The sequence below is a fragment of the Phalacrocorax carbo genome, chromosome 1, assembly GCF_963921805.1.
Source record: "Phalacrocorax carbo chromosome 1, bPhaCar2.1, whole genome shotgun sequence".
Lineage (NCBI taxonomy): Eukaryota > Metazoa > Chordata > Aves > Suliformes > Phalacrocoracidae > Phalacrocorax > Phalacrocorax carbo.
Window position 1 is genome coordinate 53,001,240 of NC_087513.1, and position 19,459 is coordinate 53,020,698.

At 36.3% G+C, this 19,459-nt stretch overlaps 1 protein-coding gene across 2 annotated transcripts in view; it reads right to left on the reverse strand.

The window, feature by feature from the left end:
• The window catches only part of BLTP3B (bridge-like lipid transfer protein family member 3B), a 59,277-nt gene that overhangs the window by 34,477 nt on the left and 5,341 nt on the right, over positions 1-19,459 (reverse strand). Inside the window, exons 2-6 of one of the 2 annotated variants that reach the window (XM_064451656.1) lie at positions 16,751-16,897; positions 7,967-8,129; positions 6,825-6,863; positions 3,606-3,697; positions 1,857-2,046 (exon numbers count right to left, since the gene is read on the reverse strand). In XM_064451656.1, the coding sequence (XP_064307726.1) occupies positions 1,857-2,046; positions 3,606-3,697; positions 6,825-6,863; positions 7,967-8,029 (384 nt within the window). In that variant the 5' untranslated portion in view covers positions 8,030-8,129; positions 16,751-16,897. The remainder of the gene's footprint in view (positions 1-1,856; positions 2,047-3,605; positions 3,698-6,824; positions 6,864-7,966; positions 8,130-16,750; positions 16,898-19,459) is intronic. The other variant, XM_064451645.1, reaches the window with a different exon arrangement.

Sequence of the window (19,459 nt, forward strand, 5' to 3'; positions counted from 1 at the left end):
TCAATTAAAAGAGAAAGTTAAACATTGAGCACATTGTATGCCATATAGACCCCACAAGCTTTGAATCCATTACATGGATTTCCAGACAACACAGCAAGCAAATGTTAGAATAATGGTACAACAGCAGCAAGGTCAGCTGGATACTGAAAATCAAATATGGGAAAAGTAAGTGATTGTCCAGCAGCAACATCATGGAGGACATCAAATGAAAAGCACATCAAGAGGAAAAATTGTTAATTCTAGTTTCCCTAAAAGTCTCCTACATTACTCTCTGAGGGAAAAAAAGATCAGCCATGGGAAAAGTGAAAGTGGGAAGAGTTTGTTTTGTGTGTGTCTTATTTTTCAGCTGTCATTCTCCTCTTGTCAATTTGAAAACTATACAGCCTACATCCTACAAAGATAAGCAGACACTTAAGTAAAACATACCCAATGTGTTTGGGAAGGAGGTAAAATAAAGTGAGCAGGATGGAAAGGCACAGTGCAAAGAAGCCTGAAAATTACTATTTGCAGAAAAGCAAAGTACCTACCCTCCTCATCCACGAGTTGCAGCGTGAATGGAAGCTTCCAAAAAAAAAAAATCTAAGGAGATTTCTTACTACATTAGAAGTTCAGCTAGAGTGCAAAGCTAAAAGCTTACTCCCTTAAAATGTAGTTTAGCATGGGTTATATTTACAGTACAGCGTCAGTTTTGTTTTTTCACCATTTCATGCCATTTACTGGTAACAAATCATTCGCTCCCGTTTCCAGTATTCATTGCACAAAAAGGAACGCTCCCCAAGGAAAGCTCTGCTGTGCACGGGGCGACTACTCAGAACCAAGTTCTTCGTAGAAAGCACAAAATGAAAAAATAACGAAATAAAAAATTCCCTCTAGTCAAACTTTAATTCCTCCTCTTTAGACTTCATTAACACATGAACATTAGCATACAGGTAAGCTGCAAGAAAGACAAACTGTCAGAAAAATATAGTTTTCAAATTATTTTTGTGGTATTTTAAACTAACATCCTCTTGGGGTTTCTCTCCCTACATAAAAAGGAACTACCAGACTCCTTAACTCTGAGTAAACTCTGTTCTGGATAATCGTCTCTAAATGGGCAAACATGGGCAAACTTTGAAACACCTATTCATCCGAGGACAGATGCATGCTAAAATAAGTCTTTCTCAATACAATACATACTATTTACAAACAGCCTTGCACTCAGTATATATTTTACTTTGGTCATTTGGGAGAAAGCAGAAGAATAGTGTACACTAATCTAGGACTTCCATGTTAAGTTCTCCCAGACAGTAGAAAAGAATGCACTTCACTGCTATTACTTTTCTTGTACATATGATTTAGTTATTCCAAGAAAAACATTTATTTCTTGCATTGGAACTCATTAAAATTCAGTTAAAATGCCTTAAAGAGAAAAAAAAGCTTATTAGGCAAGCACAAGCAAATAACCAAAGCTTTAAAAATAATAAAAAATAATTATTAAAAATAGCAAATTGACTAATCCTTCCTTATTTAATATATCATTCTTTACTCCTTCAGTACTCTTCAAATCTGTTCTAGTTTGCATTTTAGAATGGTCACAAGCCTGAAGAACATAAAAGGGGAACAGTACATATGCTTGCCCTTGTCTTCACTCTTCGCTAAGCATCCCCTTTGGCCACTGCTAGAGACATGACATTTGATCTGGCTCACATCCACCAGTTTTACATCCTTGTGTTCCTAGAGGACAGCTGAAATTACTGAGCACAGAATGCCCCAATTCCCAGTAAGGACGTTTCCTAAACTGTAAAACGTTGCAATTCAACTTCTTCCTCCTTCACCATAAAAACATGGGGAAAAAGTTACCAAGAGATAGTATTTACCTCTCCACGTTGAGCTTCTTGTATTCTGGTAAATCTGAGGTCAGCATGTTCCCAGTTTGCATTTACACTATATATTCTCAGCTGGGAAAGTTCAAATGAAGCATTAAAAGCTTTTGCGCCAATCCTTATTATAATGGAGTTCACAGAAACTGAAATGCCTTCTACGACTTTTTCAGCAAAGCCATATTCACTAAAAAGTGAAATGTCAAGTTATTAAATACACACCTAATGAAAGGGCACAAAATTAAACTTAATAAACAACTGAAATACAACATGAAGCAAACCAAAACAAGTTCCTAATGTGTTCTCCAGTTATGAGTTTTTCTTAAATATACTGGATCTAGTTTACAATGATTTCCACCCTGTGATCCTAATATCAAAATAGTCATTAAAGAACATATTTTGGACCAAGATCAATCTCCATGGAGCTTAACAATTAATACAATTTTTCCATTATAAGTATTTTATACCTATATATAAAAAAATGTATTAAAAATAAATTATAGGAATAGCAGCCTACAGCATTATGCAGAAATCTTACTCTTCTTTTTGTATACATATGAAGTAATTCATGCCAAATGAATTATTTGACAATTCCAATCTGGTTACTGTTTATACTCTATAAACTAAGTTATTCTGCTCATTAAAACTAATATCTTTTATATATGCAAAACAGTGTAAAGTATTGGGGTTTTTTCATTCTATAAAAGTAAGGCAGCCTAAATGGTGGTTACATCTCTACACCAAATCAACATGCATTCCAGTATTGAAAATATAAAGCAGTTGCAATTAAGTTTTTAATAAAAATCTTATGCGTTCTGAATGTTTCAGATTAGTGAATGAAAAACTGTATTTTTAATATTCTTTTAGCATCTAAAATTTTTTGCCCTTGGGTTTTTTTTCCTGCTTGCTTTAAAAGTACATTTTATGTGGTTTGTCATTCCTTTTCCTGTTCATAACTGTCATCCTACACAGAATCTCTATGGCAATGATTTTCAAGCTGCACCCTCCGAGACATAGAGGCCCATGGACTCCTTCTACATATTATGCGGAAGTTAAAATAAGAAAAGCAACTGTATCATCAAATTCGTTTCTTTGTATATAGATCCCTATGCTCACTGAAAAATGGTTTGGGTCCATAAAAAGGAAATGACTGAGGGAGTATGGGGGGTGGAAACCACTGATGTAAAGCTATATGGTGCCACCAAATAACTTGACTTTTAGGCTATATAGTGTGCATTAAATCTTTCAGTAAGATTTGGCTGATACAATAAAGGAAATCAAACTTTAAAAACCACAGTAGCGAACAGCCCTTAATATTGGTTGGTCTTTTTTAGACGAAACAAAGGAAAAATAAAAATTTTAAAAACCCATCCCAACATTATATTTTCCAATAGGTTGAAGTCGAGATGTCTTTAATTTTCAAAAAACTTCGTATCAATTAAACTTGGTAAATTTTTGATGCAGTAGTTTTACATGTATGAAACATGCCTAGGAAGCTGCATACATGGTTCAGATCTTCTTTCCACGCTTGGGTCTGGATAGTTCCATTACCACTATATATATATATACACACATACACGTAACTCTACCCACAAATAATAAGATAAAATTTTGAAGAGATGGAAATGACAAGCTGCAACCCTATATACTTCTGGAAATTTGCAGAGGCTTTAACTGATTTATAGTAGTTCAAAATGAGCAATTTAAACTTTTTTGGATCAATTACATGTAAGTATCATCACTGACCTCTGTCCAGATGCAGTTGCTATAGGAGAGGGTCCATTAGGGGCACGTGGTTCTTCACATGTGCTCATTTCCATTACAACTTTATCTAAGGACTTGAAAAACAAAACAAAACAAAAAATTGCAGACCTAAGAGGTAACACAGTAAACAGATGACATAGAAAGAACAAAAAAACCAAAAAAAAATCAAGAAAAAAATCACTTGAAAACTTTTTCTGAAGTATACATAAAGCATTTCTTACCATGTCAATTTTCCCATAAACTTTTGTATCTCCTTTTAATTTGTTCAAATACATTTTTAGATTTTGTGAATTCTAACAGACCTTCCCAGACAAATATTGGATTATAGAATTCTTGATCCCTGAGTATTATTTATTCATCACACACATTTTCAAAAATTGGAATTTCGAAAAGGGAATGATTTAATGTGTACTCCTCTCGGGTTTTTTCCTATATGGTTCTTCTTTCAGTGAAATCCGTAATACCTCCTGAGTTTTCTAAATGGTGCAGTAATTTCAGAAAATTTTAATGGAAAATATTTGAAACTAGTCCACTAAAATTTATGATAGTAGATGAAGTTTTGTGCTGCATCCTTAAAACAAAATCTGAATGTATATAATACACACATATGAATGTGTATACACTCTGAAGATTCTTGTACACACACAATCAATCTTGTAAAACAAGTGATTCCTAAAAAGATATATTCTTGCATAATTTTCAACATAGTATACTAAAGTTATATGCTATTATTGTATTATTTGTACTTGAGGTGGGACCCTTACAAAAACAGCTGTGAATTAAGAGAATGAGACACCTAAATCCTATTTTAACTGAAGGCTACATTTACATAACAGAACTATAACATATAAATAATGCGTACTAACAGGGGGGTGATCAGAACGGGAACAAACCAAACGCAAAACCTTATTCCCAGCAACTGAATAAATCCAATAATCTCCTAACTTAAATTACAAGGTCTCTGACCTAAATTTATTATATAGCCCAGGAAGGCTCTTAATTTAAGGCTTATAATTCTGAAATCTTGCGCCATTGGAAGCTCATTCAAAACACAACAGCTAATATTATTTCCCTGTCTAGTTCTGATTTTACACCACCCATTCTGAATTCCTCCATTTACCCTCTCTTAGGTCAGACAAACCACACTAAAAAGCTTTGTCCTCAATTTTGGATTTTTTATGATTCAACCTGCCCTAAATACTGGACTTTGTTATCATATTGTGTTAACTGGGCCTCTCTCCCTGTTCCACTTGCTCCACAAACATTTTTCTGTGCTACTCTTATCCATTAAATGTCCTGACTACTACTAGAAATTCATAAACTCTCTACTCTGGATTTATTCACATTTCACTGCATTGTGATGCTTAAAGGGAAACATTAGCTGTTAAGAGTAAATTTGGACATTTTTAAATTATTTTCTCAGCTGTCTCAATGAATAACTTGCCTTGCAAAACAACAACAGAGGAAAAAAAAACAAAAGAAAAAACCAATCCCTTCATTTGAGAATGGGGAGTGAGGGGAGGCCAAGATTTCTCCTGGTTATCCTAACATTTTTGGATGTTTGACCACTCTTTTAAGGTTTCTTAAATTAAGACCTTTGGAATAATTTCCTTCACTACATGACTAGTGCAAAGAACAGTAGGGTAGCAATTTAAAGAGTTTGTGTACAATAAATAAGAGTTAACAGAGACACCTGGATATAGTTATCTGCCTATTCTTTTCTCACTGGCAACTACTGTACTTTGATAGAGGAAAACCTGCTGCACAGCATCCCAGGGTGCTCAAAGCACTCCTCAAAATTATATTGTTTATCATATAGAAACAGAAATTGGTTATGAGCAAAGACAGCTTACTATTTGCCTCTGTGTTAACAGACGGATTTTCACAAAGGCAGTTCAGCTCAGTGAAAGTACCTTTGGCTAGACAAGTGGGTTCTAGTTACCTCCTAAATTATGCAAACAGAGGATGCTATTCCAATTTGATTGAACTCTCAGTAGCAAAAATACCTCTGCCAAAACAGTGGAAATTCAGTCACGTAATAAAGGGCTGAAGTTGGCCATTTTGGCCATCGAGTTCACCTTCCTTTAGAAGTCAAAAAGGCTGTTGTACAGTCTACTGATGAAGAGAGAACTTTTGTTATCAATTCAATGCACTTGTTCAAGGAAAGCTTTATGTAAAAAAGTGACCTTGAAATGAAAGCTTTCTTAGCCTCAAAGATTGCAAATGTAATCTTTGGAGCAAGGCAAACAATCAGGCCTTGCTACCGTAGGTCAAAGTATGTAATCTTTAAGAACAGCATGGCTTAAACAGATTTCCTAATTTGGCAAATTGCATCTTGCAGTCAAGAGGTTGAATCATCCCACCTCAGCATTACCACCCTTTAAGCTCCCTGTGTCAGAAAGAAGCAGTACAGGCATTAGTACATTACAACTGGGTCACTAGCAAATGCATCAAGTATTTAAAACAACATGTCCTTCCCAAGTCTGATTCAGAACTAAGGAATTACAAGCACATTCAGGAATTCACTGCAAGACTGGGAAGCACTACAGTTAAAGAAATATTCGTGCCTAAGTAAAGACAACTAAGTTTAGCCATCATCAAGCAAATCACTTCCGGTGCTACGCATTTCTTATTACACTGAAAAATAAATAACCAAATTAAAACAAATGCAAGAATTAGAATTACTTCTAATTGTCGTTCAGTCCTATTTACACATTCTACATCCTATTTATATCCAGGCTGAATCATAAGCCATTACAGAAACCCTGTAAATGTTACATGTATCAGACCTGCCATAACTGAGAATATTGGGTAGAGTACAGATGTAGAATAGAAAAGTCCTTAGAAAAGATAGCTCCAAAGGACAGGCAGGAACTTGTAAAAGGGTTAGTTGGACAAATAACTACCCTTCAGGTGAACCTAAACTAAGACGTAATGACTGAAGAACTAGACAGAAATTAGACAGAAATTAGCTAACAGTCAAACATTACAGTGATGATGACCCAAGGCAGTAAATTAAGAAAACAAACCTACCCACAAAAATGTTAAGCCATTTTGTCTTGATCTGCCACTACCCAGAGGACACTTAGTAAAGACCCATTAATGTTTCTGTTATTTCCAGAGTCAAGTCAAGAAAACTATATAAATATGAGAGAAATTCTGCTACACAGAGTATATTTAGGAGGTGATCTCAGAACTTACCAAAGAGATGGGATGTGTTTTCAATTTTGTCCATGGTATCTGCAAGGGAAAACATTATTCTAAAGCAAAGTAAATATTAAAAATACAGTAAAATAAAGCATTTGTTTAGAATGTATTTTAGGTATACATTTATAACTTCGGAACTGAGAATAATATTACTTTCAAAATATCAAGTTTATCTGAAATTACTGCATAGTAAATTTATGCACACACATAAATTTTAGGTCTTTAAAACAGAACTTCAAAATCTACTTATCACTGAACAGAAAACAGGAAGAAAATAGTATCTGTCTCTTTAATACTGAGTTGTCAAGCATCAGAAAAAGCAACACTGTCTTCCACATTCTTTCCTTTAAAAGGAAAGAAAATCCACATTTTCTCTGTTGGCCTACAAGTAATTGGATGCTTGCAACAAAGCATCAAGTTCACTGCATTCAGAAAAATCAGAACAATCTCTCATTGAGGGGAGGAAAAAAAGAAAAAAGAAAACCACAGAAAACTAAAGAGGTGCCAAAGTTTGATCAGATCATAATTTCTGTCAAAAACAAGCCATAGCTTCATTTCTTCTTCTCATTAGTATAATCTAGGAGAGATTATATACATTGCTTCAATTCTTAGCAGCCACAAGGACCAAAAAAGCAATGTCTACTAGATTTAGAATGTTTCCACATTTCCCACAGAGACCAGAGTCCCTCAGAAAGATATTTTTGGAAATAGGAAAGGAACAAGGCAGAAAGCAACAGAAAGAGAGGCGTACAGAGAAGAAATAACACATTAAAAAAGAGAATAATAAATAAATATAGTAGACTAATGACCATAGGCAAATACAAACTTTTATCTCTACCCCTATTTCACCACATGCAGGAATAAATTCTACTCAGAAAGAAAAAAAATTTAAAAACACTGCTTATTTTCAACCATTTCCATACATACTTCATGTCATCACGTGAGAAACAAAAATTAAGAAATTGTTGCTGGTAGCATCTTTGCTTCCTCCAAAATGTTATCAAGCACTCCGCACAATTTTCTACTAATACAAAGTTGCTTGAAAGTTTACAGAGACAGAAGAAAATAAAAAAAATAATAATAAAAAAGTTTGGCTAATTACCATTCTGGCTGTTCCAGCACAATAAAATACTCACCCTAATGGATGCTTTATTGCAAAAGACCTTGTTTATAGCAAGCCATGTTGGAAGATCCAGCATGTTCTGAAGCACCTCTTGATCCAGCTCTAAATTGGTCAGCTGACCTTCCCCCTTTAATGTGCTCAAGTTGATCTTGTCAGGTGACAGATTTTTGGTGAACCTAGAAACAAACATGCACCTTAAGTAAATGCATATAAAGCAATCAGAGCTGTCCCACATACTGCTGACAATTTAACTTAAAGCAGTGGTTTGGGGGTAAGGAAATAATCTTTGGTTCTTAGGTATAATTTCATCCTGAAAAGAAATGCTACCATGGAATTGCTTTGTCCCTCTACATTTTTTGTGTCTCATTAACTCCATTTTAAAAATACATAAACAAAATTAAATATATTGGGAGGTATCTTCTAATTTGTCCATCACCCAGAACAACAAATCCTTGATTCAAAGTATACAACTATTTACTTTAAACTATATAAGGTAGAAGTGAATCTATTTCACTTTTAGTTTTTCAAAAGGAAAAAAAAAAAATCTAAAACCTCTACATCTTACACTGTCATTCTCAGAGGAAGCAGGAGTGGCTTAGAATTCATTCAGGAGGAATAACAAAAAGCTACTCCTTATAAATAGTACCTTTCTATAAATATTTACAGTTAAAATCTTGAAATGAAAATATTTGCAATATTAATTAGGTTTAATAATAGAATGTAATAACATAAACTAGAAATATACATAATGCATATTTGCACACACATAGAACCATGGTGTGTATAACGGATGAAAACCTGAAAGGTCACTCTGATATACAAGGTCTAAAGCATGTAACTATTTAAAAGAGTCCACATGCAATAAATTTCATTATACTTCAAAGGCACTATGATTTGCTGCCACAACAGAACAATCTACATGACTGTGTCAAATGGTTCACATCCTTGTGAGATAACATGACAAAAATCATGGGTACTTTACCCTCAAATCAACAGCTGTAGCATTATATCTACCACAAATTGAGGAACAGGCTATACTTAACCACACTTGCATTCTGCCATGGAAAATTGTTTCTGCTCATGAATTGGGGGTAATTTTACAAGATTAAGTAGTAGAAAATACTACTGTTTGCATTATGCTTTGTGACTTTTCCCATCGAAACCTCCCTGCGCTGATATTCTGTGAACAGAGGGCAAAGGGTCCACAACGATGGAACATTGCCCTGAAGCAACGCCCCAGAAGGTGCAACTCCAACATCAACTTCCCATTCAAGATCAATTTCTAACCAAACTATGAGATCCTTAAGTCAGATACTCGGGGGAGATGGTGGAAGAAGGTGAAAAAGGCTGGCAAGCTTTTCTCTTAACAGTTTCTAAGTGTGGCAGTCAGCAATAGGAAAAATACTCGAGTGCTGCTTCATTCAGCACAGACCAACATAAGAGGATCTCCACCCCTAAGACTACATCCTTTATTTCAAGAGTCACAGAAAGAAACTCTTAACATGTCAGTTGTGAGAAGGTATTTCAGGTGTAGCCACCTCTAGCAGCAGATCTCTTCATTTGACTTTCACAGCTGGAATGAGACTGATGAGTGGATGCTGAAGAGACTAATGTTTCCCCCAAACCCATAGTAACTTCATAATATACACCAACCACATCTGCTTTGTCTCTCTGCTTCGTCCAGAGCCAGTTTTCCACTGAGAATGCCAACACTTTACGCTTCTGCACCAGTTTCCTGGTCCTTCTAAACTCAGTTTTTCCACAGAATACACTTTTGTTTGTCTGTTGGGTATTTTCAGCTCCTGAGAACCATTTTATACTAGTTGATATAAGAGGAAAACCTTTTAGTTTTATACAATGGCTTCTAACTTGAAAAATAAACAATTAGAAGCCGGCCTCTTTGGGCAGCCAGCCCTGCAAAACACAATGTGATCGTACCCATTAGTCAGAATTTACAAGAATTCAGATCTTCATGCGTAAAATTAAAAGAAGAGCCAAACAAGAAAAGCAGCATTTTGAATTACAAATTACAAAAAGCATTAGGGCAACCACAACTCTCCAAATGGTATTGTTCTAGCATCCCATGGTACATCAAACCAGGACATGCCCCACTGAGCCAGAGTGCTTTGGCTTTTCTTTCTGGTGTGCTTTGCGCTCAGTCAGCAGAGACTCAGGAAGATGATGTACCACAGACACACTGATGCGTGTCTAATGCAGGTTCTAGTGAACTTGCCATGAGTTGCTATAATCATCACTGACAAAATTCTTAAAATGCAGATTTTATCTGTGCAATATTTTAATACAATTAACTTTTATTTTTATTATTAAATTAAATGTTAATAATACTCTAAATATTCCGGTGTTGGAGATGTTTTCTAATACTTATTGCCAGGCAAAATCTAAGGATGAGGTAGCACAGCTTTGGAGGTTGGCAAGTTATCTCTATATCTAAAGAACTACTGTGTCTCTTAGTACCATAACCTACAATGCTTAATTGCATGAACTTTGAGATCTTAGGTTATCATATTTATGAAACAAGTTTTTATGTAAAGCAGAGGTACTTCCCATAAAGTTAGGGTAGAATCATGTAATTCTGAATATGTAATAATTAGAAACCTTTACTCATGCCTTGGTGTTTCATGGTTAGAAATCTTTGATCAGGGAAAATCATTTTAAAATTCTCTATGTGCTTTTCATGTAACTACTCAGAACTAACAATTTCACCAACTTCATGATATGCACACGTTCTTCTCTGACTTGGCACAGGCAAAACAGCTCCCCCCCAGCTTGCCATTTGGTGTTCGTTTCTTAGAACGAGTTAATTACACTCCTTAAAAACTGGGTCAAACTGGGAGCAGAGGCCTCAACAGGGCCATCTCCCTGCACAACATCCTGTTAACTCCTGACTGACGTTCCTTTTCTAGGGAGCAGACCGAGCGTTAATACCCACTACTTGGTACAAGAAGCGAATACAGCAGAACAGAGGAAAATAAAAGGGTGCGGCAAGAGGAACTGAAATGAAGGACACGGTTGAGTTCACCAAAGCTTTCTGTTACACTGCTTTACTGTGGCAGTAAGACATCACTGTTACTGAGGCAACTCATACTTGGTTTGCTAGCACCACGAGATATTCTTAAAAAAACATGTTTCCGTGGATCTAGTTTCAATTTCACGAACTACCCTTCCTTTCTCAAAACATACGATTTGAGGTTTGAATTACTCTGATAGCATGAATGTCAATTCAGTTTTAATGTTCAGCTCCATAAGGTAGATTAACGCTATAAAATATTTTACACTTTAAATGCAAGAATTCAGAAATACAAAGTTATCAATATCACAAGCCTGACATAGCTCCCTTGGGTACATATATACACACATGCGCACGCACGAAATATTACTGTGCAGATAGATGTTTCAACTTTAATTTACAGAGTGCAGACTAAGAGTGAAAAGTCTAAAAGACTGCGCAATAACAGCACAGGAGTAAGAATCATAGATTGAGTAATAAGTTATAATCATTGTATTTTGTCAGGACCACAACAGTTCTCTCTAAAACAATTAAAAATCTACACAGAAGATGCATTTTTTTCCTTGCCCAAAATATTTATTTTCTAAAGTTTTGTTTGTGAGAAAACAGGCTTGGAGCTCTGAATGGAGCCCTCCACCATGCTTGCAGAGAAGATGGCCAAGAAGTTAAACTAGAAAAAAAAAAAAAAAACCCAACAGAGAAGACGGGGAAAACACTTCTCTGAAAGCACAAGCTTACAGTTTGTATAATGAAAGCTGCAGACCACATGAAACTCCACAAAGGTTTGGAGGGAATACCAGATGCCTTGTCAAGTTCATCAACAGGAACTCCAACCTCTGGATTTAACAGAGAAATAACAGAAGTCTGGATTGCATTTGGACACAGGATTCTCAGCTGTTTTGCACATCTACTGAATATACAATCTCTTCCACCTGGCTCTACCATATGCCTCCCCTGCTTTTTAAATAAAATTCCTTCAGTGATTTGATCCTACATGTATCTTCTAATCATCACAGACTATTAAAGCATAATATGTGTTTTGCTTATGAACTAGAACTCCTTAAAAAGATATATGGTTCAAAACAACCACCTCTGAAAAGGGGAAGCATGGCCTGCCAAGCACTGGCAACTGTATCAATAATAAAACACCAGAAATGGAACTGAAAGATAACTGGTTTTTTTCCTGTTTCACCTGGCTGAACCATGTTATTAGATCACGGAGGACTCTATACAATTTCTGAAGCAAGAAAAACAGTCTTTTCAATTGAGTTTCTGAGGAAGATATTGGCTTCCCATGACTCTAGGTAACACAGAGAACGAGGTCTACTATCATTCTGCTCACTGTACCACTTCAAACCTTAAGGCTTTGTGTTTAAATAGAAGAGGAACAGAACTAATTCTTTGTCAAATCTGGCATAGAAACAAAGCATTGGGATCACCAGTGCATACTCTTACAAGCAACTTCCTCTCATCTGGTGTAGCACCACGAATCAAAGTTAATTTTCAATAACTGGTTTGAGCTGGGGGGGGGGGGGGGGGGGGGGGGGGGGACAACAACAGGGAATCTAAATCCCTCCCACCTTTAAATAAGGAAAAAAAGTCACAGCAAATAGCATGCTGCAGACAGCATAACAATTTCCTTTCTCGTATGTTCTTTCCTGTAGCCAGAAGAAATGTAAGCATCTCAGGACCAAAATATCACCTGCAAATACTGAGTTCAGGAGCATTGCTATACCCTTCCCTGTGGCAGCACATCATTAGTTAAGTCCAAAGTGCCAAGATGCTTAGATCTACTTAGATGGCAGCAAGTCCTACATGAGAAAAAGACAGACTTCCCTGGATTAAAAAACAACTCTACATACCAGTAACATTAGGCACAATGACATTCAGAAGAGTTTCTAGTAGCAGTGCTTCTTGATCCAGGTATGACAGGAGAGAAAAGGTGAGACAGACTGCAGTCATACAGGATTAAAGATTTAGCTGCCATTTAAGTGAATGGCAGACAGACTAAAGACAGACTTCAAAGATGCAACAAGTGATTGACCTGTTCAGAAACAGTAAGGAACTAATGAAAATTATGCATGAATGTAATGGGGGGTGGGGGGGACGACACTACACCCACACAAAAAACCAAACTTCTGTAAAAGATGTCTATTTTAATCCTTCAGACCTATGAAACAAGATTAGAATCAAGCAACTGATATCTTCTCTTGGCGCTTTAAAAAACTTCAACCAAAAAGCATCACAAAAGCTGCTACAGAAATTAACTATACAGTAAAGGCTTAAGATTAGTAGAAACTGGTCAGAAGACTGCAAGGGCAACAATATCTAATATGTCCAAAGGATGTGTAGAAATTCAAAGGCACTGAATATATTTAGTAATGCCGTAGAAAAAGTTGGTAACTGAGAAGCAACAGAAACCTATGAGTGAATCCTGGCTGCCCTAGCAATGTTCTAATTTTAATGCAATGTATTAAAGTAGTATTTCACCCAGCAAGAAACCATTAACCATAGTTTATGTAAGATTTGTAGTAAATGACATAGCTTTGCAGACTGAGTTAAAACTTGTAAAAGTTGACAGGTAACATTAAAGTCACATTCATCAAATCCATAGAAAACTGACCACCTGAGGAACCCAAGACATCAGTAAATGGCTTTGCAGCAACAGCTGACTCATTGATGATGACAGACACTGAACATCTGGAGATGTAATTCATGGAAGCTACTGGGTCCTAAGTGAAAGATTTATTTTTTTTTTAGGAAATAAAGCTGGAAGATAAGAGACAGTTGATGAAAAACTTCCTGGAGTACATGAAGGTTAAAGTACTTCTACGTATAAAAAAAAAAAGAATGGTAAGTAGTACTAAATATCACCACAAAATATGATGATGCTATGCCCTTATCTTGGGCATTATATCTATTTCTGAAAATATTTAAACTAATTTAGAAACAGAGAGGATAAACAAAAACATTAATGACAAAGTAATGAACTCTGCACAAGAAGTTAACTGGAAGCTGGTTTACCTGAACATAACAACAACACACACAAAACTAAAAGAAGACACATTTAAAGTCAGTAAAAGGAAACAACCCCTGCAGAACATTCTAATACCCATGAAAACATCAGGGTAGAATACAGTACCAAAATCCAAAGCTTAAAACAACTTTTAAAAAAAAGCAGGCACTTGCAGTAATATTTGTAGGGAGAGGTAATACCTTACATTCCTACAATATTAACCAGATTAACCAGACACATTCTGACGCATAAACCCTTAAGTTCTTAAGAATATTTGCAGTACATTAGGTTGAAAAGAAACACTTGTGAGGCTAAATTTTAATATTTCTGGACAAAAAACTCCCACAATGGTACTCTCAGAGTCTGCATCAGAAGAGAGCATTGACATAGCACCGTAAAAATCTCAGCACCACTGTCAGCAGCCAGTGGGTAAACAGTAGGCAAGTCTATACTGGACATAAGTTTGGTGGTCTGATAGGCTATCCTCCAGTCTTTATCCAGAAGTCACCTGTATCAGCAATGTTGTGTCCTACATGGATTCCCAAATACCATGCAGTTTCCTCCCCAAAAGCCCCCGTCAGTAGATGAACTGCAACGCCTACCATTCCCTCATTCTGCAGGTTACAGGGATTCTCAGTGGACTCCTAAATGGCAATACCAACTGCAGCAGCAGCTACACCTGTCACCAGACTTTAAGTACACCCCTCACTACCTGTGATACCTGACTGCCACCTTCCTACACCCTCCAACATCAATTCTTACAGGAGAAGGGCATCACCCCTTCACTCACAGTAATGTGGCCGCCCCGCACCCATGCTCTATTTAATCACACCTTGAACTTCTGTATAATTGTCAGGTGTGTATTTGGCAGCTGAGTGCAAGATGGAGAGAGAACCCTGCATGGTCTGCTGGATGTCCAGCATGGAGACAATCTGTATGATTTGCTGTGCAGCATCTTGCCAAAGTGCTCCCAGACCAACCCTCTAAAGCAGGACAAGGCATTCCCCTGTTTGCACACCCAACCTGGGCCTACCGCTCTCAGCTGGCCACGTGTTATAGCACACTAGACAAGTCCAAAACACTACCTACAACCCTACAGCTTCAGGTGGGACTTTTCAGGCTCCTATACAGGACCTAAACCACCTAACACTCATCAGGCCTTTTGACTTATAGTCTAAAGACAGATCTTTAGATCTTAGACAGATCTTTCCAGGCAAATTACTAATTAGGACCCTGACTCAACGAGCCCATACTTGTGTAAGGCGTCTGGTGCATTGTCACACCATCTCCTTTATCTCTCCCATCCTAGGAGGTGGAGTGCTGAACAGTACAGATGCTTTGCTGATGGCTTCCAAATAATTGCTTCCATTTCATCACAACACAGAAGGACTTAGGAAGTCAGCTGGAGTAGGAGTCCATGCCGAAAACCAGCTTAGCACATTCACCCCTTCACTCTACAACCCATTCCACACTTTTTCAAATAGTGACATCCCCACCAACTCTCGACAGTATATAAAGCTTCCCTTATTAATTCTGTAATAATACATATAAGAAATTATTTTCTTTCTATTTGGAAATACCATATTGGTTGTTCTTTGGGTACAGGCAGAACTGAAACAGCTGCTGTCATCAATGGCTATTATCTAATTATGTGTCATGCAGGAGATCTGCTCAGACATGGCCAAGCACCATGCATAAGTGAGGAGCTTACACTGCATGAATGATAATCATCTTGTAAGTAAAATATTGCTGAAGCAATTTCTCTTTCATTTGTGACAAATCCTCACACAGATCAATATTAGCTTTTCTATTTGAGAAGTCTCTTCATCTATCACTTAGACAAACACGGAAATGGTCAATCTTATCAAACCCAAAAAACTTGTTTCACATATGACAATCCTATACATAACAGACCTTAATGCATACATTGAGCACAAGGTAACAAAATCCTTAATATACTAAACCATATGTGGCAACTTCCGCATTGCAGGCAGCAAAAATAACACCTCACATTTTGAAAATTTGCTTATAATTGGTAAGTATTAAATTCCACTCAAAATACAACATTCTATACCTAATGCAAAGAAAAGCTACTTGATACAAAAAAAATATAAATGTAAACCCAAGAAATCACAGTGAAGTGTAAAAACATAACATCTGCCTTTTAGAAACCACATCACTGATTTATGTGACATTAGCAGATATCTTTTTTAATTCTAACTGATCACAACCAAATAAGATTTTTTGATAAGGCATTAACTATAAGGACTATTTTAACAAAAAAAAAAAAAATCAGCTATTCTCTTATGTAAACTACATAAAAAGCTGACCAGTCCTTCAAATATCTATCAATACAGAGGTAATAAACATCCAGGTATGAAAATCAATTAAGTAGGTGTAAACGATAAACAGGAAATGTCCAATAGCCTAAAGATATTGAGAAACACCTAGAAGATTACATTTAGATAATATACATAAAAGGTATTTTTATAATGGGATTGCTGATTTACTTCACAAACCAGTTTTGCAAGTCTAGTTTAGTACTTAAAAAAACCCAAAACAACCAACCAAACAAAAAACCACCCCAAAAACACAGCTGTATAGCAAACAATTACTTTTTGCAGAATTGAAAGTTACATAAACAGGAGAGAAAACCCAATTAACATTTTATAGAGCTCATTTCACTCCCAAATTTATATAAATGCATACCACCTCTTACATTTACTCTATAAAGGTGGGAGAGGGGAAGTTACCTGAGGGCAAGGTATTCAGACAAAAGGCCCCTATTCCTGGTGAAAGCAAGTGGTCAGTTGCCACGGCTTCTGAGAAGCTTCTGGTACTCATTTTGGTAGTAAGGATATTCGCAGCAAACCAATCTCCACCAGAGCCAGCTGGGATCGCTGCAGGGAACGGGACACAGGGGACACACAAGGGATCAAGTTCAAAGGGAAAAAGGAGTGATACAATAATGTAAGAGAGTTTTAGCTAAAGATAACTGCAGTTACAACACTTTTTTTACACATCATGACATTACGGAACTAAAAAGGAAACAAACTTGTGTAAAATGTTAGATTCCCATAAGAATAGCTCTTGCTGTCTGATACTACCAATACTGCAGCCATGCTTAAATCAACAGTTTATGGAGGATATTTTAATCGTAGAGAAAAGGTCTATATAATACAGCCAAGTGGTTTCAGAATACTCAGTAAGTTTATTTGTAATGCGAGAAGAAAGGTAGCCCAGAGATGCAGCACAAGAGGTTTTTATTTTATTTTGAAATGGGAAACAACTTTTCAGTTTTGTTTTGCCTAGCCTGAGATTTCTCAGCCCACATTATTTGTTCCTACTCACAGTGTCTCAACTTCACTTATTCAGATTTCACACTAAAGAAACATGACTCTACAGACGCAAGGGAACAGGACTTCCTGGATTTGTTTTTGTATTTGTGGTGCTACAAAGACCTGCACATGTTTGACATTCTGATTTTGCAGGCTATGAAGTTTTAGTACATTAAGCTTCTCAAAAATTAGAAATTAGAACCTTTAACTTGGCAAACTATTTAGTAATTTAGAAAAAAAAAAGTGTTTTTTTTTGTTAAATGTCTTTACTTTGAAAAGATGCCTCAGCCTAAATATAACAAATTCCTACACTTTTATCCTTTTGGGTACCATAACATCCAAGCATTTGGACAGTGCCCTCGGTAGGCAGTTTGTTGGTATATTTGAACAATATTTAAGAGATTAAACACTAAAGTGAATTTACAGATACCTACTTATGAATTATTATTTTTCTCAGGTCTCCAGATCCCCAGCAATGGGAACAACTACAACATGAAAATGGTTCCAGAAGTAAACAACCACATAACTCCCAGATTCCTGGGTGGCTGGATCCCAAGGCTGCTTCCTTGGGAGTCAGGTAGCAGAAGCAGCCAACTTCTCTGAGAAAATGGAAGCTCTGGTATTCTCAGGCTATATGGTAATCTGCATGGCAGGGCTGCCACAAAATCGGTGCTGGGGGCATTCTTCACACAGCAAGGCTGGGGCGTCCACACAGGGGAGCCTGGGTGGGAGCTCTTACTTTCCCATTTCTTCTCATGAAATGAGAGAGAATGGAGAGATCTGAACCCTGGTTAGCACCAGCTCCACAAAGGCATAAAGAACTCCTGTGGGAGCTACCGGTTTGAGAAACCTGGGTTCCCCCACAAGCAGCCAAAACCTAGATACATTGCATAATTACTTGTTAGCAAATTTTTTCATGATTTGCAAAAAATCTGTGAAAGAAATCACTTCGTGTAAGCCTTTATAATTCCATTAATGTTTCATCAGAAATTATCTCATCTCCTTTGCGCAATCTGCTTGTAGAGAAAGCAGGAAAAAAATACACTTTAACAAGCACCTCTCACTCTGAAAAGTTATTTAGTGCATATTTTTATACCCTTTTGATTAAAAAAAAACACCAAGGCTTCAGCAGAAGAAATACTAAATTTCAAAAAAATGTAACTATGGGTTTTATTTAGATTTTTAAATACTCCAATGACCATTTAAACATAAGACACAATTTTATTCCTCACAGGCTTTATTTAAGTACCCTTTTTCTGGAGAATGCTTCACACTAGCACATCAACTACTTGAACACAAAGCAATCTTCAACATCACTTCCATTTTGAAACTTATTTCCCACTAAAACTATTCTGAGAATCATTTAAAGAAAGTGGTCACATACTATACAAATAAAACGCTATTGATAAATTCCTGTTGATCCTGCAAATCCATTGATTTTTATTATGTATACATAAGAGTTGCCTGACTTCAACAAAGCTTCAGCAGAACTTCAATTGTACAAATAAAATCCCTGCAGAATCAGCATCCAGATTTATACTACATTTCAAAAATAATGTAAAACAAACTGAAAACTAGAAATCGAATTCTGTGAGTTTTATTAACCCAAAAGCTACTGAAAGCTTAAGAGATCTGGAATGTAACACAAGATTTAATATTAAATCTAATAAACTCAATTAAGAATTCTACCAGTAAATACATTATTGCTGGTTTATCTCCAAAATAGCTTTATAATAATTTCACAAAGCACCACAGCAATATCAGTTTGGCCTTTTGGAAGATGCTTTATTACAGAAACTTAAAATGCAGTAAGACACATGAAGCTACTAATAAAAATAGAAGAAAGTGAAATTTTGATATTTTTGTTGAAAAAAATCATTTATTGATTCCTTTATGCTCATCAGAACACTACCAATGCATTCGCACAAACAAAACTGTTGGTGTGAAGTCTCTGCTTAAATACAAAAAGTACTGAATTTCAAACATAAGGGAATTTAAGAAATACAGGATTATAATGAAACTTTAAATTGCTTTCTCCTCGTTCTCTTCTCCCATCTCAAGCAGTTCTGCTTTACTACCTGTCCTTTCTCAGACTCGGTCTTTCACTAGGTGCAGCATTTGTTT